We start from the raw sequence: 26,932 nt of genomic DNA, 5'->3' as shown, positions 1-26,932 counted from the left end.
GTTCTCTTCAGAAGGGTGTTATTGTAAACACATGTCAAATATCTACTGTTCTAGAAATTCATTAAATAAAGGTTTTATATTTGAAATTTTGAACTCATTTCTTTTGGCATTTGATAGAGGAAATTATGGTGAATTTATATGAAAAAGAAAACAACAACAAAAAATGTCAAAAAATGTCAATTGATCCCTAAGTGTGGCCTTAAGTCGTTATTTGTACATGGTCAGGGCTAACTGAATCAATTCTGAATCATGTCCCAAATAATCAGTAGGTCAGTAAATGTACAGGATCTAGAAAAACTAGTAAGGTTTACTTGCCGTCGTTAATTAGCTTTAAAACAGCGTTAACAATCAAATCAGTCGGCGCATGTATTATGTGGAAAAGATGAAAATGGAAAATTGATTAAATGTCTTCAATTCAGGACAGTTTAAATGCAAAATGTTACCTAACATTTCATCTTCATAATGAAACTAGATCGGATAAATGTCAATGTTGCAGCAATATGTTACGTTGTGTGTTACGTTACATGTCATCTCTATCTTCGCCGCATTGATTAAGGGAGACATTTGAAATTTTTCACTGTCTTGAAAAGTATACGTGTTGATATTTTTTGTCTAACCAGTTAAACATAAATTGTTTTATATTCTATGTTACTTTAAAAAGGTAAGTGCTCTATATAATATTCTACTAGCATATTTTGGACATTTAAAAACGATAAACTCTGCAAACACTTAACATGTACTTGGATTCAGTGTTGTTATATTTTCTGGTCCTTTTGGATCATGCAGTCCATTCAGTAGAATGCAGTGTCTGACAAATATATTGCCCTGAACCCACAGGCTACCAGAAATTACATAAATGTGTAACAGAGTTCCGCTTAAGCCAGTGTTAGAGGGTGTAAGAGGTGTTTCACATTTCATTACCTCTCATGAACAGACTCAATCGAACCGAGTCTGCTATTATTCTGCTTGTTTTTACAGATTTTATATAAAATATTTACCTGCTCAGTTGAGATTTACTTTTTAGTATTCCTTGGTCGATCTGCCAAGAGTAAAGGCCGGTAATGTAAATTAATATCCTCACAAATCTTTTGAATTTGAGTAATTTATCATTTTCTTCTTTGCTGCTCAAATTACTTTGATATTCGCTGAAAATATAATTACGAGTCAGCTGTGGTTCGAGCCAGATTAATGTGGGTGGGTATGGTTGCTTGTCAACAGCTAAGTCATACACTGCTGGACTCGAGCAGATGATCTGGATGGACGATGATCTGGTGACAAATAAAAAAAAAACGCAGAACCCTGTATATTTAAGTATTAGTAATGCTTCTGCAAGGTGTCTGTTACCTAGAAGTAACTATGTATTACATTAGCAAATATATAATAATTCGAATTCTCAGTAGTTTAGAAAATATAAGGGAAAACTGTTTATGCTACACTGATCGAAGTAAATGCCTATATTCTTGGATCGCGTTTAATTTACGGACTAGGGTATTCTAGTGTGACTACTTCTCCTACCCTCCTCGAAAGTAGTCCTTTTTGTCAATTGGAAGCAACTCACAAAGGCTTCTGATTGGTTGAAAAAATATAGGGTATTCCGCGGTGTATATTTACCATGTAAAGTGATCTCCCATTGGTGTAAAAATATGTTAGATGTGTTTGAAAACTATCTTATTTCATAAATTAAAACTCTAATCCTAAAGGGTACTAACTTAACATATTTTAGGTGAAAATAATAACGAAAACGACAAAAATAGTAACAAAGTACACTTATAACACATGAGTGTTATTACTTCTCATTTATTAGGTGATGTAAATAGTTTGAAACTCAATAGTGATAAGAGAAATTAGCGAATATGAATATTCTCCAGATAATTGTGTTTTGGCGGCCATCTTGGATTTCTCAAATTTTGCATCCAGATCAGTCTTACTGAATATCATTTCTAGGAACTAGAGACACTGGCAAACATTTTGGTATATAATACTTTCTGTTGCAACACGTATACCAGTACGGTGCTCTAAACCTCTTTAGGTTTGTAGCACTAAACATATATACAGCAAAAATGACTTTACACATTCAGTCGAAAAGTATTAAAGTCATCTTTCTTTAAAATGTGCGCCTTTCAGGTGTTCAAATATAAGTATAAGGGTTCTAATTTTGACAAAATATCGAATTGTTTAATCGGCATTGCAGAACAAGTGATGTGTTATTTTTTCATTCCAGATAATCATTTCTAGGCTCTCAAGTGATATTGTTTGAATCCATGATGCAGAAATTCATAATTTGTATGACGGTAAGACAATATGCTTTTGTTTCTTTCCACCGCGCTTTAAATTTTGTTTGTATGTAATTGTAAATTAAATGTAAAAGCAGGTGCTTTGGCGAGTCTTAGACAACATTCGTGAAGTCTTTTACATTAGGCAGAAAAATCTTAGCAGTATTTGTTTATTGCAGCATTTGTGTAATCTTTAAGTTATTATGTTGAAACATTACTAAGCAATAGGTGCCTATGAATGCATAAGTGTACTCTTTTAGGTATGTAGAAAAAAAAATCCTGGGCTTTATTCATTTATGAAAATATTCGTGTAGTCTTTCAGATACATGTATGTGGAGAAAAAAAACCTAGGCTTTATTTATTTATGAAAATATTCGTGTAGTCTTTCAGATATGTAGGGAGAAACCCTAGGATTTATCTATCTGTGAAAATATTCGTGTAGCCCTTCTGATATGTAGGAAAAATATCCTAGGCTTTATTTATCTGTGACAATATCCGTGTAGTCTTTCAGATACATAATAAGTGGAAAAAGTCCTAGACTTTATTTACCTATGAACATATTCGTGTAGTCTTTCAGACACATAATAAGTGGAAAAAGTCCTAGAATTTATTTATCTATGAACATATTCGTGTAGTCTTTCAGATATGTAGAGGAAAATCTTCTAAGGCTTCATTTGTCTTTGAAAATATTTGTGTAGACTTTCAGATATATAGAAGGGACTCTAGACTTTATTTATCTATGAAAATATGTGTGTAGTCTTTCGGGTATGTAGGGGAAAAGTCCTAGGCTTTATCTATCTATGACAATATTTTTGAATATCAAGCAGTCTTTTAAGATATGTAGAACAAATCCTCGCAGTAATTTTCTATAAAAATATTCGTACAGTCTTTAAGATTTATAGAAAAAAATCGTTGTGCAAAATTTAAGATATTTAGTAAACATATCTACCTTTTAATCTAGCAGTGAAAAATTAATCTTATATAAAGTTGTGCTACCAAATGTATGATACTGGTCGATTAATCTGGTCGTGATTTTATACGGTTGATTTTGGCTCCCGGAAAGAAAACTGACATTTTGACCAGAATCTGGCACTATATCCCTTAAAAGGACCTACCCACACATTTTGAGCGAAAAATAATTTCTCTCAAAAATCCATAGAAAGGTGACTAGTGGTAAAAACTTATTGACGTAAGATTTGCGCAAGGTATTCTTATAAATAACCAAGCTATTTGCAGAAGGTAGTAAAACGTTGCAACGATTTTAAAATAATGCATAAGATTTAATTTACATTCTTCTTGCATTTTTACCAATATCTAACTTTTATTTTCATCCACTTAATCATTTTTCAGTGTCATATATACATTCTGTTCCAAACTTGGTGGAAATGAACATGTTGAAAGTTTTCACCCAAAGTGTGGGCGAGTAGCTTTAAATAATGAATTGTCATGGCAACTACTTCCTTACTTTAAGGACATAATTATAGCGTATTTTAAAACATGTTGCTTTTTTCCCATGTATAGTAATGAAGTCAGAATTAACTGAACTGAAATCACAAGTACAATATATTTCAACACATTTTTGGTTCAAGTTACTCCAGAAAGTTAAGAAAAAATGCCAACTATCCCGACCTTGCAACAGTCAACTCATATGCGACATTTTCAGTCAACTCATATGCGACATTTTCAGTCAACTCATATATCAACTCGTGTATGTAACACTGAAAACGACATGAGTGAAAACCCAGTATCCGTATTCTCTAACGATTGATTCTGGCTTTAAAATGCTATATTTTATTTCTGCTATAAACTCAGATCATATCTTGCAGCGGCTGTGTGGTCCATGTTAATTTCTCAAGGATGCATTGAACATTCATGCTGGATTTATGGTATCCAACCCATCAGTAATGTTCTTAATGTTCTTGTACTGAGTACCATTGCTCTTAATGATAAGATCAAGTTTTGGTATAGATCATATATGCATACACTTTAAATATAATCAGGATAAATATTTTCTTGTAACTATGGGTCACATACTAGTCATAGCCAATTGCCATACCAAGTTTGAGGGTCCTTGGCTCAAATACTGCATTTTTGTACTAGCATGACTATTCCTTACCCTGGAAGACTTAAATAAAATTTAAACCAATGTCATTAGATGCTGCTGAGGTATATTCATTTACATAACATAAAGGGAGGTAATTTGTCATAAATTCAGTCAAAAGCTATCTACCCTGATTGTCCGAGTCCATCTGATGGTACGATGGTGAAAACGCGATGGTACGATGGTGAAAACGCGACGGTACGATGGTGATAACGCGATGGTACGATGGTGATAACGCGATGGTACGATGATGAAAACGCGATAACACGATGGTGAAAACGCGATGGTACGATGGTGAAAACGCGATGGTACGATGATACGATGGTGAAAACGCGATGGTACAATGATGAAAACGCGATATTACATCGACCTTTCACCATCGCACCATCGCGATTTCATCATCGTGCCATCGCGTTTTCACCATCGTACAATCGTTGTTTCATCATCGCGCCATCGCGTTTTCGTCATCGTACCATCGTGCATCGCGGTTTAGTATTAAATAACAAGTCACGATTGTCCAAACGGAACACCGTAGTATCTTCCTTGGTTACTGAGATACACCAATTTTAGTTTGAAACAAAGGGAGGTAATTTGACATAAAATCAGTCCATAGTAATCTACCCTGATTGTCTCAGTCTAACTAATGACAATAATGAAATTTCAAATGAGTCCTATAAATAATTACTGAGTTAAATCCATTTTTAATAAAATCGAGGGAGGTTATCATGCATCAGTATATGCATGCAGAAGATACAGAGTACAAGCCTTTACAACAATATATTAGAAAAGTAATTAAGTAAAAGTAGAAATTTCTTACCATGGAAGACATAAATAATGCTTCAAACCAATCTCATTAGAAGCTGCTAGGTATATTCATTTACATAAAAGATAAATTCAGTCAATATGCATCTTCACTAATTGTCCAAGTCCATCTGATGACATAAATGAAATTTCAGATCACTATCTTCATTAGTTACGGAGATATACCAATTTTAATTTGAAATAAAGGGAGGTAATTTGACATAAAATCAGTCCATAGTTATCTACCCTGATTGTCCAAGTCCAACTAATGACAATAATGAAATTTCAAATGAGTCCTATAACTTATAAGTACTTACTGATATAAATTATTTTGATTAAAATCAGGGGAGGTAATCAGATATAAATAACTCCAGAACCTATGATTGGATCTGATAGAATCATCATTGAATTCAAGATTTATTGTTGTTGAAGATATTTTGCAAGTTTGTATCAAATCAAACCATAAATGAAGTCTCTATATGGCTGCAAAAGCCAAAATAGCAAATTTTGGATCTTGAAGGGGCCATAACTCAGGAACCCATGATGGGATCTAGCCAGTTTTCCAAAGGAACCGAGATATTATGCCAGTACTAGTTGTGTGCAAGTTTGATTTAAGTTAATTGCAAAAATGTTGTCTCTATCATGTTCACAAGCAAAAAAAATAGCAAATTTTGGCCCTTTAAGAGTCTATAACTCTGAAACACATGATGGGATCTGGCCAGTTTTCGAAAAGAACCGAGATATTATGCCAGTACAAGTTGTGTATAAGTGTTATTAAAGTTGTTTGCAAAATGTGGTCTCTATCATGTTCACAAGCCAAAAATGACAAATTTTGGCCCTTTAATGGGCCATAACTCCGGAAACCATAACGGGATTAGGCCAGTTTTCGAAAGGAACCGAGATATTATACCAATTCAAGTTGTGTGCAAGTTTGATTAAAGTTGATTGCAAAATGTTGTTTCTATCGTGTTCACAAGCCAAAAATAGCAAATTTTGGCCCTTTAAGGGGCCATAACTCTGGAACCCATGATTGGATCTGGCCAGTTTTCGAAAGGACCCGAGATATTATGCCCATACAAGTTGAGTGCAAGTTTGATTAAAATCAAATATAAAATGTGGTCTCTATCGTGTTCACAAGGAAATTGTGGACGGACGGACGGAAGTTCCTACATATGGGTATTTATGTGGCTATTCTTTTGTTCTCTCTATTGTTTTTTTTTAGCCACGTAAAAGAAATATAGCCACATAAAAGCTTACGGAATGAATGACATCAAAGAAAAAGTACAGTTACCTATTGTCCCTATAGCCACTTAAGTATGCAATGTGGGCTCCGACGGACGGGCGACGGACGGACGGACGGACGAAGGGTGATCACAAAAGCTCACATTGTCACTGCGTGACAGGTGAGCTAAAAATACCAGCCTACTTATATTTGCCCTATATTTGTTGTGTACAAAAACGCTACTTTTAAAAGCTGTCAAGTACGTCATTTTGCGCTCTGCTGAAAAAAAATGACGTTAGTGGTCGTGTTTGAAGATTTACAGCTGCAAAATGGGGAATAACAGAAAACTGGAAAAAGTACCAGTCAATCGGAAATATTTTAAACTTTAATTTGGCAAAAATGCATAACAGTTCGTTGAAAATCGTTAGGTGGCACATATTACCTTAATTTATTTCTTACATAAATAATTTTACGGTAAATATCGTGCTCCTAATTCTGGGATTTAAAAGAGGCATCAAGAAATACGGACCCAGAAGAAATTTATTCTATGTCTTTCAGGTCATAATGTTGCTTACAGCCATACACATCGAATCCTCGGAATCTCCGTCGGATTCCTCGGCGACTACCTCGGAATCTTCCTCGAATTCCTCGGCGTCTTCCTCGGAATCTTCCTCGAATTCCTCGGCGTCTTCCTCGGAATCTTCCTCGAATTCCTCGGAGTCTTCCTCGGAATCTACAGATAGTTCAGAAGGTAAGCTTTGTAAAATATTTGGTCAGCGTCCCGTTTATTATGATAATTTCAACATAAATGAAACTGAAATATCTCAGAAGTATATATACTGGTATACCATCGACCAGATTACTCAAAATGGAAACTTTTTTTCACTTAGAAAGGGTCTCCATATTGTTTTATATTACAATAAATGGTTCTCATCTTGTCAATGAATTTGAAAACTGCCTGCACAGATAGCAAGGTGAAAAAAATTTTCAACAAAAATCCTGTCGTAGTACTGACCAGTCGAGACTGACCGGAAGTAGAAGATGTGGCAACTAGACAAACACATTCATGTGTCATGTGCAAGACTGAGAGAGCCTTAGCACAAAAATTAAAGACACACTTAGGCATCATTTTTTATCCGATCTGTAACTGCTTGGCATAACCAGAAACCATATTTTGACAAATAGTCGCTGACAAGACCAAGAACCATTATTCAAAGGTCAAGGGCACAGTAACCTCTTGTTATCTTATGCTTTCCAGACTCTTCGTCAGGATTATGATAGCTACGGTTTTATATCTAAATTTAGAATTCACTGCAAACATTAAATACTAATACATAACACTCTATGATTACAGATATGATTATGCTGTAGGCTAGCTATATAGAGATGCACTAAGTGGTACCCCGTTCTATTAAATTTTAGCTGTGTTATAAATCCTCGGAATTACCTCCCTTTAATATGATAAAAGTTCTAGGAGATGGTACAAGAGGGTAGTAAGAGCTTTTTTTATTGATAAATAACTATGACTTTCTGGCTGCAACCTCTCGAAATATTCCATGACCGAATAAGTATAACCTCTACAGTCAATTTTCACTTGTTTGTTTATTTTCATTAGAATTATAAAATTGAAATTGTTTGAAATCTTTAAAATATGGGTAAACATTTTTTTTTTAAATGCTATCACCTGTTAATGACTTCAGTTTCTTGTCATAAACGACTGTTCATTTCGTGATCAAGATTTTGGCGGCATATGATTCTGCCTTTGCGACCAGTGCAGACCAAGATCAGTCTGCACTGTCCTCTATTCAGTCAGTAAATTTTCAGTGAACAACCATTTGAATAATAAGTGGCACTGCCCAAATTGAATGATGGACCACACCATTTTAGGTAATTAGCAGGCTAAAGGTTAATACCATTGATAGTTTCTACTACCATAGAGGAAATGGCTACAGTAATGTGATTGTTCTGTCAGGATTTTCCAGAGGACGATGTTTTAATGCGCTTTTTTATCGTAGCAAAGTTTGTATTGCAATGGCTCATTCGTTTGTTTTTAGAATGTACTAAAACTATATAATTGTACCTTAGTTAATGTCAATATGATCAGTAAATAGTAATTTAGTCTATATGTCATACCCTTATTTTATTTATAATATATATATATAGTTATATATACATATCTTATTATATATATATATATATATATATATATATTTATTCAAAACGTAGTGTACACATGCCCATTATGTACTTTTCTGGACCGTTTCAAGAACTGACTCGTCATGAATATTCTTATATATACAGATGATTGCGATTCGAACCCGTGCCAGAATGGTGGCACGTGTGTTGAAGGTAACGATGGTTACACGTGCAGTTGTCCAGCTGGATATACCGGAGTCAACTGTGAAAGTATTTAGTCTGGATTGTCTTCCTCTGACAAGACGGCAGTATTATGTGACTAGAGAAACAAACTAGTCCATACAGTATGTATATAATAAAGAATAATTTACACTTATTGATAAGACAAAGACGGTTCAAATATGACTGCTCATAAGATACAGCTCTGCATTCGGTTTGACAACTAAAATAACGTGTCTGTTTAATTAAAACAATAAAGCGCGGTTAGCCGGTGCTAGGGGGGCGTGAGAGGTGTTGCACATTTCATTACCTCTCATGAACAGACTCAGTCAAACCGAATCTGCAATTATTCTTCTTGGTTGCATTCTTTGCTTCCAAAGGATCTTTTTACAGATTTTATTAACTATCACAACAGCAATCTTTAAGTGCCGTGTGGCGGCTGTAAAAAGTCTCCCCGTACTTGGATACAGTAGTGTTATATATTCTTGTCCTTTGGGATCATGGAGTCCATTCAAGATATGTGTAATAGAGTTTCACTTAAGCCGGTGCTAGGGGGCGTGAGAGGTGTTGCACATTTCATTACCTCTCATGAACAGACTCAATCAAACCGAGTATGTTATTATTCTTCTTGGTTGCATTCTTTGCTTCCAAAGGATCTTTTTACAGATTTTATTAACTATCACAACAGCAATCTTTAAGTGCCGTGTGGCGGCTGTAAAAAGTCTCCCCGTACTTGGATTCAGTATTGTTATATATTCTTGTCCTTTGGGATCATGGAGTCCATTCAACATATGTGTAATAGAGTTCCGCTTAAGCCGGTGCTAGGGGGCGTGAGAGGTGTTGCACATTTCATTACCTCTCATGAACAGACTCAATCAAACCGAGTCTGCTATTATTCTTCTTGGTTGCATTCTTTGCTTCCAAAGGATCTTTTTACAAAATTTATTAAAATTGAAGAGACCTTTTCTCTGTAGGTAGACACACACTTATTTCAGCCGGGTGATGCTGGTTCGGTACTTTTTAGGATAAGTGTTGTATTGTTTATGTCTTAAGAGAAAGGATAAAATAAAGTTAAGGTATTTGTTATACACTTAATTTTCAAATACAGAGGGGCTATTACATGAGTGTCTTTTCATACTGAATTTACTTTAACGGGCTAAATAAAGTAATAAAATGCGAGGCTCTGTTGAGTACTAGTATGTTATCATTTTCATTCAGCGTGTATTAATAACATAATTTGCATCATAAGCATTATTTATAAAATTAATTATTTAAATAAAGTGTATTTCATCGAGTATGTACAGTCATGTAATTAAATTAATAGCAAAATTAAAAAATATTTATGTCCTGTTAATAAAGTTATGTTTTTGTTTGAAGCACCGCAGAGTAATCCATGCCGCCCCAACCCTTGCCAGAACGGCGGTACATGCCAGTCTGCAACTGGTGGGACGACATACACTTGTGCATGTCCACCTAATTATTTTGGAACTAACTGTGAGAATGGTTGGTATTTTTTAACTTTCCGGTCAATATTCTAAACTATTGAATGATAAGTAATTAACAAATAGGGTGCAGTACCGGTGTAGTTAGTAAACAACAAAGTATGGTGCAAGTGTAATGAGTAAATGACAAAGAGGGTGCATATGTAATAAAAAATTAACAAGTCGGTTTCAGTAGTAATTAGTAAACAACAAAGTATGATGCAAGTGTAAAAGGTAATTGAAAAGTAGTGTGCAGGTGTTATAAGTAATTGACAAGTAGGGTGCATGTGTAGTTAGTAAACAACAAAGTAGGGTGCAGGTGCAATAAGTAAACAACAAAGTAGGTTGATACTAGTAGTGTAGTTAGTAAACAACAAAGAAGGGTGCAGGTGTAAAAAGTAATTGAAAAGTAGTGTGCAGGTGTTATAAGTAATTGACAAGTAGGGTGCATGTGTAGTTAGTAAACAACAAAGTAGGGTGCAGGTATAATAAGTAATTGACAAGTAGGGTGCAGGTATAATAAGTAATTGACAGGTAGGGGCATGCGTAATAAATCATAATTAAGTAGGGCACAGGTGTAGTTAGTAAACAAAACTTCTCCGGCCCACAAGTGAATGCACGTCTCGGGAGCACATGGCACTGACGGCACTAGGTCATACTTATATTGGCCTTGTCCTGTCAGTGTCCTGACTGAAGCCGGTAGGGGTGAAAGAAGCTACCATTTTGGTTGACGGCCTGCGGATTGACGGTATGTAGATCAGACACCGAGTTTTCCAATCTCTTGCGGGAGGGGAGGGGCACATTAACTCCACGACGAGGGACCAGCAACGACAGCACCAGCTTGAGATTTGCGGCTCCAACCGCTCTTGCTAGGGCAAACTTGAAGACTTTAACCGATCGAATATTTTATCTTGCAACCACATCTTCTGTTCTGTGGTTTATGGTCTCATTTGCTGTGACAGTGACACCCACATTTTCGCTTCAAAATTATTTGAATTGTTTGGCTAATACTATACGGAAATTGCGTAAATTCTCTTCACCATTTGGCTTCAAAAACTCTCGTAAATGGCATGCCTAATGACATGCCTTAATTGGGTCTATACAGTATACTCTTACATAGCGTAATGTGTTTGAAAGGGAGGAACATAAACACTGACTGACTGATTAGTAAACAAAAAAGCCGGGTGCAGGTGTAGTTAGTACAAAAAGAAATATCTTTTAAAAAGATACACGGCCGCATTTAAGTCAATGCACATTCTGGTTTATGACTTTTTACATGCTATTTCCACAGGAGCCTTGCAACGGATTATATTGTCTAACAATATAGCTTAGAGCACCTGCACACCCCTTAAGAAAGTATTATCTATTCCATTCGAAAACCTGCGGAAGTTTTCGTCCACCAGTCAAGATGTACAGTTTTAGTCAGCTGTTAAAGGGGCAATACATGATATTTTCTGAAACTCCTCGAAAATGAATGGAAATGCCATTAATCTATTCTTTATGATGTTAAACGGTAACAAATGGCTGAAAACTCATAAATTTCTTGTGTTTTTGGCATGTAGATCGCATTTTCGACCAGGTGGCTCTATTTTGGTCCGTTTTAGGACCTAGTAAATGTCTTTTCTCGCATTGTAACACTACAATTGTCTAAATATTATTGAAATTAGCAAGTTTCTGAATGGAAATGACAAACGTCGTAACGATTAAATGGATCTTAAATGAAAATTCCAAGAATAAGGTAAACTAAATTGAAATATTGCTTGCACAGGGCTAAATTTCGCGTATTTTGGATGATGGGGGTGACCAGGCCCCGTGTTCACAAAGCATTTTTTGGTCTCATCTGAGTTTGAGTTTGAAACTTTTAATATCATTTTTACTAAAACTTCAAGCTTAAATTCCAAATGAGACTGACCATTAATACTGAATAGTCACATTAAAATAGTTATTAACATAAAATTTAGTCTTAACCATGCTATTTAAATATAAATGAGAAGTAAAATTTCATTATCAAACTCAGCTGAGACTGAAAATGTTTTGTGAACACGGGGCCTGTAATGAATTGTCTTTTCTCTACATTTTCTCAGTATTTTGCACCAAAAAAGTAGAAGTATTGTAAAATAGGTGTACCTTGAGAATGAATGCAAATTCATGGAAAAATCAAACAACATTTCTTTTCTTGTAGGCTGATCACTACCAAATAGAATGTAAGCCTCCGCTAGTCTATCACAAGTAGTCCAAATATAAGTAGTACTAATCTTTTTTCCTTTCCTAGTGCATTTTCTCGACAGCAACGTGCTCACTTTTACCCTACCGCGTTTCAGTATGTATCACTTTGAATTCTATTTAAATCGGCATGTTCCTATCGCATGCTAGGTAAAAATGGCGGCGTAAGAATTTAATGTCTCGAAAAGAGAAATTGAAAGAAGCGAAAAGTAGCAGCGGGTTGTATTTAACGAACTGTAGTTTTCTTATATAAAAGTTAACACCCCATTTTCTTTTTGTTTTTCTGAAGTAGCGATCTAGTTCTTTATGGAAATATGTCTCTGAAAATCTGATATGCTAGAAAATGTCGAAAAACCGTTATGAAGTAAGTGGATTTTATATGAAATAAAGAACAGCTGGATTTAGTGGTGTTCAGCTTAAAGGCCTATAGCTTTTTATGCGCATCTTTCCGCGCAGCCGACACTTTCAATGGAAAACTGAAGTGAAGTCAACATTTGTTGGAATATGTGACAGACAATCTCAAATATGAGGAATCTTGAATGAAATAACATTTTTGATAACTTTTATCAGTAATCAAATGTTGATACTGGTTTATGTTGTATGGACAAGTATCATGCCTGACAGGTATCTTGCCATTTTTGTGGTTGTGTTTCCACGTCGCATTTTAGTACAAAGGCAGTGTTGGTCATATAATGTAAGACAATTGACTTAGTACTGATAAGACAATATCACCTTTCGGATTATTTAGTATTCAATTATAGAAAGAATTAAGAATTTTTAAAACTTTTTTGACTTCTAGCAGATATACATGTAATCAATTTGGTCAGGTTCGTGCCATTTTTCGTCCGAACAGGTGTTGTATTCAAGCGGTCTTAACATCAAATGTAGCCAGGTGACCCATACATTTTAAGCCATTTTTATGCTCACCATACAATTATTTATACACAAGAAAAACAGGAAAAAATTCTATGAAAGAGTTTTTTTTTCAAAATTTAAGATATATTCTTCTTTATGGGTATTTTTCATTGAAAAATGTTCACAAAAATGAATATGAAACAATATTATTTTTTCATTTGTACCAATTGTTTTAAGGATATAGTATTACAAATATGACTATGATATCAAATAAATATATAATAAAATTGTCGGCATTTACAAAAAAAGCAGAAAATTATGAAAATTGAAAAATTGCTGGTAGTTTCAGCAATAGTGGGTGTGTTCAAAATTTTTTTTCACAAAAACAAGCCTGGTGACCCATTGTTTTTATTTGTTCATTGTTTTCAGCATAAATTTTCCTATCATATATGTGAATTTGAAAAAAATCTATGAAAGGAAAAAAAATATATAGGAATTCTCTTTAAGGTGGAATGCGCCTAATTTGAAGTTGTTGGGTTCCGTTTCGAAATTTTGTTAAATATAAAATTCAGCATATTCCTCATAGGATGCGTATTTTACTTTTTTGATATTTCTGTAACTTGTTTCTCTGCAAACCTTCAAACACAACTATTGACGTCCATTTTTGATTAACCATAATTTCACGTCCGTCAGATTGTTTTCGTAAATCGTTCTGTTCAGTCAACAAGTATCGATTTGCTTGTTTCTCATCATATTTTCATTTAAAAATGTCTTTGAAAAGGTGTATAATTTGTGGAGATTATTTTAACGTTGAAGTCGGAAAAAAAGTAGGCTGCATGTGTAATAAGTAATTGACAAGTAGGGCGCATGTGTAATAAATAACTATGGTGCAAGCGTTATAGAAGAAGAGAAGAAGAAGAATATTTTATTGACTTAAACTGGACACAGTTTCTCGTCATACATAAATACATATTACAATAAACATAGCTTAACAGTAAGGTCATAGTTACTGTAAAAAAATCTATAATTAACAGATCTATAGATCTATATACCAGTAGTTTGCTCACAAGTTATAATTATACTGTACTGTGAGGGTGGTTTTCTTTAAATTATAAGTAAACGAAAAAACAGGTTGCAGATGTAATAAGTAATTAACAAGTAGGGTACAGGTATGGTGTAGAATGCAGGTATAAAAGGTAATTAACAAGCAGGTTGCAGATGTAGTTAGTAAACAAAAAAGCAGGTTGCAGATGAAGTAAGTAATTAACAAGCAGGGTGCAGGTGTAATTAATAAATAGAAAAGTAGGATGCAGGTGTAATAAGTAATTAAGAAGCAGGCTGCACGTGTAATATGTAAGTAACAAGTAGTGTGCAGGTGTAATAAGTAATTAACAAATAGGGTGCAAGTTTAGTTAGTAAACAAAAAGTAGGATGAAGGTGTAGTAAGTAATTAACAAGTAGGGTGCAGGTATAGTTTGTAAACAAAAAAGTAGTGTGCAGGTGTGATAAGTAATTAACAGGTTGTGTGTACAAAGTAGGGCAAGTGTAATGAGTAATTAGCAAGCAGGAAGACTTTAAAAGTGTAAGCAAATATGATGCCAGTATCAAGGCAATGTGCTTTTCTAAAGAAATTACAGAATAAATACCTGTGGTTTTGTTTTTTATCTTTCTTATAGATTGCTTGATAATTGACTTTTGCAGATGAAATGAGCCACGCCATGTGAGAAAACCAACATAGTGGCTTTGCGACCAGCATGGATCCAGACCAGCCTGCGCATCCACGCAGTCTGATCAGGATCTGTTCGCTTTCAAAGCCTATTACAATTAGAGAAACCGTTAGCGAACAGCATGGATCCTGACCAGTCTGCACGGATGCGCAGGCTGGTCTGGATTCATGCTGGTCGCAAAGCAACTATGTTGGTTTTCTCATGGCTCGGCTCAAATGTTAATTTTATAACATATCGTTAGTGTGCTATGAATATCTAAAAAGGTTTTCATGTCTGAAATTGTTGTATTTTCAGACGTGGTAGAAAGGTGAATTAAATATAAAAGAGGTGACAACAAATATATGGATAATTACTTTGCACTGGAGAAAATAAAGAAGAGAAATAGATCAGTTAGATGACATTTATAGACAATAAGACTATCTTGACCAATATAAAAAGGAATGCATATGCCCTTGATAAAACAATATAATAAAATTATTGGTAAAGTTAATTTAAATAAATATAAGTTGTTATGTCCTTTTTATTGTTGAGGAGTTACATTTGTTCTGGGTGCGTTGGTAGCTTCTGATATAAATTTGTACAGTTTAGTAGTTCCGACAAAACTGCACCATTGATTGCATTTTGAAAAGCCTACATTTCCAGATAAGGTAACTAGAAAAAAATGTTTTAAACTTTCTCCTTCCCCACCCCCTCCCTCCCTCCCGTTGAGGATACTCCAGAAAGCGGCTTCCTTCGTCTCAAAATACAAGCTCTCCAGTAATTAGTTTCAAGATTGAGTTAAGACTCAATCAATAAAAAAGGACTTTCAGACTTGTCTGCGAAAACCTGTCACAGCTGGAAGTAACGGAAGATTTTGGTGACCAGTCTCGAAACCTGTAAAGATATCTGAAATAACGAATGCATTCCGAGAGACCGGTTTAACGTTGAAAACTGACCCTCATAGAATAATGACCCCCCGGTCATTATTTTATATAGAATAGTAACTCCCCGGTCATAATATTATGACCGGGTTATGACTCCCCCACACGTAGAAAAATGACCTTCACATAGAATTGTGACCCCTATAGAATAACGAACCCCTAACCCAAACCCTAACCCTAACCCATCTAAGGTACACTTACAACATAATTATCCCCCACCGATAGGCATCGGAGGAGAATATAGTAATGGCACCCGTCCGTGCATGCGTCCGTGCATGCGTCCGTGCAACATTTTTGTGACCGCAACTCCTCATTTCATTATTGGACGGAATTGATTAAACTTTTAGGGATTACTACTACTGATGCTTAGTTGTGCAGAAAGAAAACAATTTTTGATTTGCTCCACTTGTTCGGGAGTTATGGGCCTTTGTTACTTTTTTCTTTCATATATATATATATATATATATATATATATAATACAGTGCAAATTTTTGTGACCGCAATTCATCATTCATTATTCATTCATTATAGGCTTGGATGGATTCAAGCTTTCAGGGATTACTACTATTAATGCTTAGTTGTGAAGGAAGAAACAAATCTTGGGTTTGCTAAACCCGTTCTGGAGTTATGGCCCTTTTTCCAAATGGCATCGGCGGGAGATAAAGCTGTCATTCAACTGTAGCCCTTGTTTTTTCTAAGAAGTGGTCCTGGCTTCTCTGGTTTCTTTAAAAACACATTACAATTTTATATATAAGTCGTGACGGGTGTCGTAACAGAAACTTAGTTAACATATTGTGCAATGGCTTTGACTGTTATAAAGGGGTATAATAATTGCTCAATACGTGTTACTTAAAAGCTCTTGAAAAGTGACGAAAGTCACCCAAACCTCCAGGGATTGACTGTATTTTAATATTATACTGAAATTTGAACAACATCTTATTGTCATGGGCGTCACAGGTCATAAAACGTGGAACTTCCGGACAACCGATTTGCATATTTTATACCTTATATTGATATAATTGTTGACTTTTTCTAGTTAAAAACACCTGAAAAATAACAAAAATACCCAAAGTCTCTTCAACAATATACTGAAATTTGAATAATTTCTAACGACGAGGAACGTCATAGGTAATAAAACCACTGGGCTACCTCACACCAGTTTCGCCTATTTTTGGACGTATATATGAGTGATATATAAGTGACATAATGAAGGTTAAGGGTATTTGACATCACTTTCAGGGGTAGCATAAAACATTGTGCTTTTCCACGTATAAATTGCCTTTTTACAATCTTGCACTCCAGAAAATGAACTATTCTACCGTCAATAGCATTTTTTTCGTAATGAGCCCGCGAGCCCATGTTATTACGAAATAAGTGAAACATGTAGGATGCTATAACAAAATGATGTTTACTGTAAAATTTCGGACAAAATCACCATTATTATAAGTTCCAGAAGGCTTACGCTACATTGTACAGAAGGTAAATTAATAATTATTCACATGTATGCGTAACATAATTATACGTTATACCTTGCATATAATGCGATGTCACAAGGATACGAGGCTATAAAAGGTACTAAATTAAAGGTACTGTTAAAGCATCTTGAAATTCTTCTTCTTCTTCTCGTACGCAACTATACTGTCAGACCAGCAGCCTCGATGACACTTGTGGTTTGCCGCAGATCCTCAGTGCCCCAATACAGTTTCTGGTGGATTGAGGGATCTATCGGCCAAGTCGCAGCTCGCTCCTGGTCATGCCTTTTACATCTCTGAAATATATGCTCCGCAGTCTGATCTTCCTCACCACATGGACAAGCTGGCGATGATGCCAGTCTGTATTTCTTGTACATGTGAGCATTGAGCTTGTTGTGCCCTGAGCGGAGCCTGACCCTCATCACTTGTATAGACCGATCAAGGAGATGAAAAACATCTTTCTCCATCCTTGATCTCGTTAGTGCCTTGATGATTGTGACTTTCTGCTTGTAACTTACAGGTTCTGTTGTTGTTCTGACTGAGCTCCTAGCTTAGCCAGTTTGTCTGTCTCTTCATTGCCAGCAAGTCCACAATGGGATGGAATCCACTGAAGTGCTACTTTGCAGGTTGTTCTCAGGCTCTGCATTCTCCTGGCTAGCTGCGGAGCTTTATTGTTGATCAGAGCTTCCATGACAGACAGTGCATCTGTGAGAAAGATGACTGAGGAGCTTTCTTCTGCCGAGTCTTCAACCATTGAGACAGCCTTCCTTCATGAGTGCTTCAGTCTCTGCCTTGTAATTGTTGCTGTGTTTTCCTGTGGCTGCATGTAGTGTTTCTTTCTTGCCAGATGGATATTGAATGAAAACTCCTGCTCCTCCATCTTTGACGGCGCATGTGCCTGATCCGTCTGTATAGACATGAGTCCATGATTCCGGAGGATAGTCTTCATTGATCGTAGCAAGTGTGAGGCTCATCCAAATGCCTTCATCCTCTTGCTTCCCGCGGTTTGTTTGTTTTGGGTTTAACGCCGTTTTTCAACAGTATTTCATTTATGTAGCGGCGAGCAGTTAACCTAACCAGTGTTCCTGGATTCTGTACCAATACAAACCTGTTCTCCGCAAGTAACTGCCAACTTCCCCACAAGAATCAGAGGTGGAGGACGAATGATTTCAGACACAATGTCTTTTATCAGATCGTCACGGAGAACATACGCCTCGCCGAGGGCTCGAACGCACGACCCCGAGATCCGTAGATCTGCGATAAGCGAGGTTAAGCTTCTTCTGTTTAAGTTTAATAAGGGTCCATCCGCCCTTTCAGGCATAGTATAGCATTTTTAGCTATGTAGAGTATAGACCCCATAAAAAGTTAAGCAGTCAGTCAGTGTTTAACTTTTATAACGATTCTTCCGTCCTTTCGGGCACATTGAAGTATAAAGATGCCACGTAGAGTCTGGAACAACCGATACGTATTCATGGCAGAGTATTAGGCCTATAGCTGGAAGGTGATCCCCCCCCCCCCCCCCCCACCCCCACTCCCTCCCCTCTAGGGATTTCTGTAGACCCCATTATTTTTGAAACCCCTTTTATGTAGATCATATTTCTGAATTCTGCTATCTGGCAAGCGGGTTCTCTATGAGTTACAGCCTGTTATTTACGTTACCTTCACAATTATTTAATAAATGATGAAACTGGAATGTGGTGATTATATGGTAGAAACAACCAAAATCATTAGCAAGTGGGTTTAGTAATACCGGGGTATGCAGAATATGCTGCTGTTGTCACTGTTCCCGCTTAGTTTTGTTCTCTAAATCGATAATTTCATTTTCTAATTTACGTTACCATTATGTTTTATAAAAATACTCATATCAATTAATTCATTAGGTTTAATTGTCAGAAAATATCAGATGTCTAAAGTATGGTATTTTCAGATACACATTACATTAGTATTTAAGAATCTATCGTTCAACAGTTTTAGAAACAAGTACGTTGTCATTACTATATACGTTACTAAACTCACGATATATACTTTTTTCTTTCTCAGTCAATAGATTGTTTATGTAATTCTTGTAATAATATTCAAACTTAGTGCGAGTATCTTATTAAGTTCGAACTAGTTTGATATGAAAATGCTTATAGCACAGCAGAGACATTGTAACTACGTTACGATACGTTACTGAATGTGTATTTACTAACTGAAATATCATGCTCACAACCGCTTATCTGTTTAACCAAATGAATTCACATAAAACAAAATTGAGAAACAATTAAGTTGAGGGGTTCCGTCACCTAAGTCGTCATAATCACTACATTGCAATTGTATCTGGTGTCAATTATATTGGTCATCTGTATTTCTTCTTAGTCATCATCAGAGTCATCAAAGCCACATGTGTCACAATTAATTTCAGCTAGTTCTTGAAGTACTATATCATCGGAACACCAGCCATATTCCAACAAATTTTCTGATAGAAAATTCTATCCACTTTCATCTTCTTTTGGTAGAATTGGATAAATTGATAATTCACACGTGTTATGTGCATTTTAAGCACGTGTTATGTGCATTTTAAGTGACAATTGGCACAGTGGAAATAGACTTATGTCCATATCATTACATGTACTCGGGACATTGCCAGCACGTACTTGATACTTTGCAAGAAACATGTCATATATAAGTTTGTTTATGTTATTGTATTCCTCAATACATAGATTGCACAGACAATATTTTCGATGCCGTTAAAGAGGTCTTCAGATCAGTGATGTGTATGAACTACTTCTGCAAATGTTGCAACATACACCTGGATTTTCTCTAATTTGAGCCGTGTTACTTTCCCTGTGCGAACAAAAGGGTATTGCAGGCAAAGTTGAGCAAATTCTTTCTCCTTAGCTTATAAAGATGTGTAAGCATTTAAATGGCGACTATTATTGTCTGTTCCAGTGTAAAATAAAACAGTATTTCGTGTTTTTGAGGATATCACCTATAATACAAATGTGTCTGTATCTGGGGATCTATATTTAATTTTCGCCTTTCATGTAGTGCCAATAGTACTGAAATCTATGCAATGAATATTATTTTGTGTTTGTTTCTTTCTTTGTATAGAAACAGTAGTACATAATGTCGAGCTTGAACTTTGTTCCAATCTTCACTTGTGAGTAAATAATAACACTTTTCACTATTGACAAAATACAGTTGTCTTCTCTTCATCTCTTGTGCATAGGAATCACATTTTCATTGTTCGAAAATTAGATTGATCAACTGTGTTTTGTTTTCGCTATTTGACATGAATGCTGTTCAGTCAAGTGTTCGCTCCTGATAAGTAAGAATTTTGGAGCAGATCCACGTCTTCCACGATGATATGATTTCATCGACCGAGGACTGTAAGTGATAGTTAAAAAATCGACACGAGCTGTCTCAGGTACTTGACTGAACACAGCTTCAGCTACGTCTTGGAATGTTGCAGGGATGGTTACTAAGCTTTGCAACAGGGCGTTACTGTCAATCAACAAAACAATGTCATCTTTTTTTGGACGGCTGCAGCTTCTACATGGTGAAGTAGTTTTGACATGTCTGTTTTCTTTGGCATTCCAGTCGCAATAGCTTTAACGGCCTGATGACAGGTTCTAAAGGAAAAGAAAGTCTCAATTCTAGATCTATGTTGTGCTGAACAGTCAGAAGTACCAACTGTTTATACACGTTACATTCTGCTCTTATCTGTAGTTTCTTTTTGAGAATGTGCTACTTTCCTTTTAACTTCAGCTGTGGCAAATGTTTTAAGTTTTCTTCTCATAATGGGGTCTTGCAAAGGAACTGATTTTTCAATTAATCTCCTTTTGATAATCCGTCCATTGTCTTTTCACCTATATCAGTTGCCTTAAGGTCATGAGCGACATCTGCTTTCGCAGAAATACCAGACAACACACAGTAAATTTCGTCCTTGTTGATTTTCAGCCTGGAATGGGTTTGTAAAGGATTTTATGCTATCATAACCCTGTTAACTTCTCCTTCACTCATGTCTATCTGAGCAGGTTATAACTCTTTGTGGTCGGACATATCTTCTATATGTATGTCTGCATTCTGAAGTCTTGCTTCAACATACCTGGCTCTGTAATGACTGGTCATGCACCAGTGGAAATATGCAGCATAGTTTCTACTGAAACCCATTATGCCAACCTCAGACTTTGCCTGTTACTTGTTTGCTCTGTAGTAATATCTACAGCATTTCTCTATGCCGGTACAGAAGACCTAGATACACTAAACTCATTACTTCGGAGTAGCTCTCCTGCACCTGGATCAATATTCCACGCCCTCTAGCCCCAGGTTGAGCAGAACTAAACAGTCATTTACACATGTTATATGTATCAGGATGTAATTTAGAGACATCCGCAGTTGTATTCATACGGCGGTGCACATGGGACCTTCAATGATGCACAGAGTGCAGTTAAATGAAAAGTGGCGTATGTTCCCCAGATAAAATAATGGCTGTGCCCTAAACGATGAAACAATGGGCAGAATTAAATAAACTGGAGTCCGATAGCTCCACCTATTCTTTGAATAGTCGAGCTAAAAAACATTATTTTCCTTTCTTTTTCAAATGCTGCAGATCTATCTATCTCATGCAGAGTTCGTGTAAAACTGGTTAAGTTTTTGCCATAACTGACATTTGTTGCAGCCCTACAAAGAAATGTGCAATTTCACCTTTCTACTACAAAGACAAAAAAAAAAAAAAAAAACAACGTCAAGCTCCTTAACGTTTTACTGGACGTTTCGGTATTACCTGAAAATTTGGCCGTAATGATCTTTAATTAAACAATACAATTTTCTTGCAATAACAATATCATTTATTGTATTAACGAAATGTTTTCTCGTAAAAAAACGAGATATGAGTCATAACGAGTAAAGATCTCATGTGATACGAGTAATTTTCTTCAAATAAAATTGATAGAATATCTCGTAATTACGAGATAAGAAAGGTTGTTTTGTAATAACGATATCAAATGCATACACATATTTTAGAATGTCTTCACCTGGACTCGTCATTTATTAGACTACTTCATTTATATAAAACTGCAAACTCAGCACGAACAAAGCATAGACAACTATTGATACATACATTATACGGCCAAGTTAAATTTTACTTTTTGTAAAGGTACTTCAAAATCATAAATATGACAAAACGAGATATGTTCGAAACTTTCCTAAGAATCAGCACTGAATATCATGGATGTTAAAAAACTTTTAATTGCGATAAATATTTATATGCAATCTAATTTAAACTCCATTTGACTTCGTATTTTTATTTAGTACAGAGACACAAATCAATGAATTGTCTTTGCCTCAGAGGACAGTATTAGAGACATTATATAATATCACGACAATCTTGACTTTTTTGTGAGGACCGTGTTTTAAGTCAGAGAAAAGCCTCAAACTATCCATTATGTGAAAGAATAGACAATCTCGATGCGTTGCGCCTCGATGTGTCCATTCTTTCACGTAATGGACAGTTTGAGGATTTTCTCCTTTACATAAATTCTGTAAAAAAATCAGCTTTATTTCACAAATAAAATATGAACAGGCAGAAAAAAATCCGTATTGTATCTTCCGTATTGTATGCTGTCGAACTACTTACATTAATATGCATGACCTTACACAGTTAGCGCACATAAAACTTCACTTAGTTCCCTTTTAAACACGCCACCACTATGAAGCCGACAATCCATTGCCCGCAAAAATCACTTGAAGCATGAGCAGCTACCTGACCAATCGACTCGTCCTTTATACCACTTAGCGCATCGTGTATATGTTTATAGTGAATTAAAAGTGTGCTGACTGCATTTAATCTTCCCTTGATAACTACCTGGTATCCGAGAGATTGGGGAGTGTGCGCTTTTTGAAAAACTTTGAAATATGGCGCTTCCGTTTTTCCCTTCACCCTCAGGTTCATCTGCTATTTTGTCAGACATTGTGTATGCAGTTGGAATGCATTTATTTAGAATCGATAAATCATGTTTTTGCTGAATGTTAATTCTTTAAATAGGATGTAAGAGGCGTTTAATATTACATGTAGAGGTATATTTATGCATCAGAAGTCAATATTTTATACAAAACTGAAACTTGTCAGGATTATCCCCAAATGGTGTAAGGTAAAACTGATACATTTTATTGTAAACACTTGCATAAGGCTGCTGAATTCAAATTTCCCATCATTTTCAATAAACGTTGAATTCTTCCTTATGTCAAAGATTAATTGTACATTTAGGCATTTACTCGTGTGCATATCGTCAGAGACCACAAATTCAAAAAGGTACAGGAAACGTACTGGGAATGTGGTAAGTGTATACCTGGGAAATAAGGTAACGTCTTTGCGTTCTGATTGGTCAGTCATGTAAACAAACCCAGGAAGTGATTATTTTGTCAAAATTGATATTTTTGCTCTGCATTTACAGTATTTCATTAAACATTTTGACAAAATTTGCTACATTTTATGTGTATTGAAAAAAGTTTTATCAAACGAATTTCTCCCGCCATGTTAATGATGTAAACAGGGGGTCATCTCATTCACACGAAAATTACTTAAATAAAGTATCACTATTCATATGTTTTTCGTCCGATATTTTGGTAGAACTAAGATAGTTCTTTAAAAACCTGTAATTAGATATACATGTTTCGATGTATGGAAGGCCGTACACGCCATAATGTTACAATGTAAGTCTATGGGAAAATAATTGGTGGTATCTAACCTATAGAGACCTATCTCTGTAATGTTAGAGAATAATCAAAATGATTAGACCTTATTTCTGTTTTTACGGAATGAATCGTATTTCAGCTTCCAAGTCAAATCAAATGCAGATAACTGAAATTTTCACGAAAAAGTGCAATCTGACGACGACAGGGACTGTGTCTGGGCATATAAATTGACAGGGGGTGACCTCAGTAAACTGTCCATATCTTTCTAAAAACTTAACATTTCTCGATGAAACTTTGTAAGACATTTGGTATTGGATCCTGTTTCACAATATCGTTGTAAAATTGGAAAACGTGATACGAAACATTAATTTATAGGTCAGAGACCACCAATTCAAAAAAGTACAGGGAACCTACTAGGAATGAGGTAAGTGTATACCTTGGAATAAGGTAACGTCTGTGCGTTCTGATAGGTCAGTCATGTAAACAAACCCAGGAAGTGATTATTTTTTCAAAATTGATATTTTTTTCACTGCATTTACAGTATTTCATTATACATTTTGACAAAATTTACTACATTTTATGTGTATTGAAAAAAAGTTTTGTTTTTTTTCAAACGAATTATTCCCACCATGTCAATGATGTAAACAGGGGGTCATCTCATTCACACGAAAATTACTTAAATAAAGTATCACTCGTCCGATATTTTGGTAGAACTGAGATAGTTCTTGAAAAACTTGTAATTAGATATATATGTTTCGATGTATGGACGGCCGTACACGCCATAATGTTACAATCTAAGTCTATGGGAAAACAATTGGTGGTCACTAACCATATGAATGGGTAGTCGAAAACAAAAATACAGCTATAAAAACTGACATCATTTCGCAACATTATTGATTTTGTCACTCTGTAATGTATTAAGGTATGATTTTGGTATAAAGCTTTTAATACTTTGGTCTACAATCGTTAAAACAGCAGTGTCAAATTACGGTAGCTTAGAATTATGCGAAATTGCAATATTTTAAGTTACGTCGATGATAACGTGATGTAATCCGAATCATCCCTTTGAAATACGTTCAAAGATATATAGAATTTGGATTATTATTCCGTCCAGTCCACTGCATTGAATTCAAGATGGTTTTGTTCACTGACTTTATTTTATCCAGTCCCATATGCTTTTAGGCCATACCAAATTGATATGTCGTTCGTCGGAACTACCGCATCAATAATTTCATTCCCGAGAAAAAATATAAAATTCACCCTCCTGCACGTACATAAAAATCTCCGAATTTTTTTTCTGATTACGCAGTCCGGAATGATAACGGCAAAACAGGTTTTATCGCTGTTTTAATGCGTCAGTGATATTGGTTAAAGGTCAGTAATTCAAATCCTTCTTTGTTTCATATAAAAAACGACAACTTCAGGTCGTCTTTACGTATCTTTAGAGAACATCACTTTTTCCTACACCTATTTTTCATGAAAGTTCTATCGCAAATTAACGAAAAAATGAAAAGAAAATAGGGGGTTATGTAGTTCCTAGTGAAATGCCAGTCAGTTGTGGTCTGCTACCCTAAAAATGGCGCATATTTACTCTCGTCCGCGCAATAAACACCTACTTCCGGTTTCGATCTGCAGAACTTGCCATGTGGGGTGTATGAACATGAAAACCGTCTCATTTCATGCAGAATGTATTCTAGTAGTGAAAAACGGTGATTAAAGCACTCGTTCTACACGAATTTGCGCAAAAAATGGGAAAATTAGGATCTATTAATTATGGACTTCTTTCGACTACACCACGGAAGCACATTTTCGACCGAATTACTGACCTTATTCCTATAATCAAATTTCACACCATTTTCATCTCTATTTTCAAGAAAGATGTAATTCCAAACATATTGCCAAATGTCATTGTGAAATTTTGAGATTTAGAGAAATATAGACATTTATAGAGCCACCCCCTACCCATTTACGGGCTAATTTGGCCCTATGGTCCTTTTATTGTATATTTGGTAAAAGTTTCACTTGTTTGCATTATTTTTCACTGGATTCTGAAATATCATTCTTCCGTCATGAATAAGATCCAGAAGGATGCATTTTGTGCATTTTCTGACATTCTGGAGACAAAATATTGACTTTTTAATCCCAGAAATCGCCGCTGAAATAGGCGCATCTACTCAAAATATGGTCAAAATTCAAAATTTTTCAAATTTCATTATTATTTTGCATTGGAAACACCCTTTTATATCATATACAACCGATTTATGACTATTAAGACTAATTGCGTTATGTTCCGAGAAAAGTCTTATTTCAGCTCTTATAAGAAATGTTTCTTATCAAATTTCACACCATTTTCATCTCTATTTTCAAGAAAGATGTAATTCCAAACATATTGTCAAGTGTCATTGTGAAATTTTGAGATTTTTAAAGAAATATAGACATTTAATAGAAGCCACCCCTACCCATTTACTGGGCTAAATTTTGGCCCTATGGTCCTTTTATTGTATATTTTGGTAAAAGTTTCACTTGTTTGCATTATTTTTCACTGGGATTCTGAAATATCATTCATTCCGTCATGAATAAGACCCAGAAGGATGCATTTTGTGCATTTTCTGACATTCTGGAGACAAAATATTTGCTTTTTAATCCCAGAAATCGCCGCTGAAATAGGCGCATCTACTCAAAATATGGTCAAAATTCAAAATTGTTCAAATTTCATTATTATTTTGCATTGGAAACACCCTTTCATATAATATACAACCGATTTATGACTATTAAGACTAATTGCGATGTGTTCCGAGAAAAGTCTTATTTCAGCTCTCTAAAT

The 26,932-nt window shown here is 35.4% G+C and overlaps 1 protein-coding gene across 1 annotated transcript; it reads left to right on the top strand.

Moving 5' to 3' along the window:
* Positions 1 to 500: 500 nt before the first annotated feature.
* LOC123560647 (fibropellin-3-like) lies at positions 501 to 15,550 on the top strand. Its single transcript, XM_045352816.2, has 6 exons — positions 501 to 661; positions 2,222 to 2,291; positions 6,956 to 7,148; positions 8,699 to 8,803; positions 10,130 to 10,255; positions 15,333 to 15,550. The coding sequence occupies exons 2-6, from the start codon at positions 2,262 to 2,264 to the stop codon at positions 15,347 to 15,349; spliced, it is 471 nt and encodes a 156-aa protein (XP_045208751.2). The 5' UTR covers positions 501 to 661; positions 2,222 to 2,261; the 3' UTR covers positions 15,350 to 15,550.
* Positions 15,551 to 26,932: the final 11,382 nt, after the last annotated feature.

This window comes from Mercenaria mercenaria, chromosome 15 (assembly GCF_021730395.1).
Source record: "Mercenaria mercenaria strain notata chromosome 15, MADL_Memer_1, whole genome shotgun sequence".
Lineage (NCBI taxonomy): Eukaryota > Metazoa > Mollusca > Bivalvia > Venerida > Veneridae > Mercenaria > Mercenaria mercenaria.
Note: the sequence above shows the minus strand (reverse complement) of the source record. Positions and strands in the feature narration are given on the sequence as shown.

Coding starts and splice junctions, on each gene's coding strand:
- LOC123560647 (XM_045352816.2), top strand. CDS start 2,262: ATGATGCAGAAATTCATAATTTGTATGACG. Junction 2,292..6,955: donor AATTCATAATTTGTATGACG/GTAAGACAATAT, acceptor TATGTCTTTCAG/GTCATAATGTTGCTTACAGC. Junction 7,149..8,698: donor ATCTACAGATAGTTCAGAAG/GTAAGCTTTGTA, acceptor TTATATATACAG/ATGATTGCGATTCGAACCCG.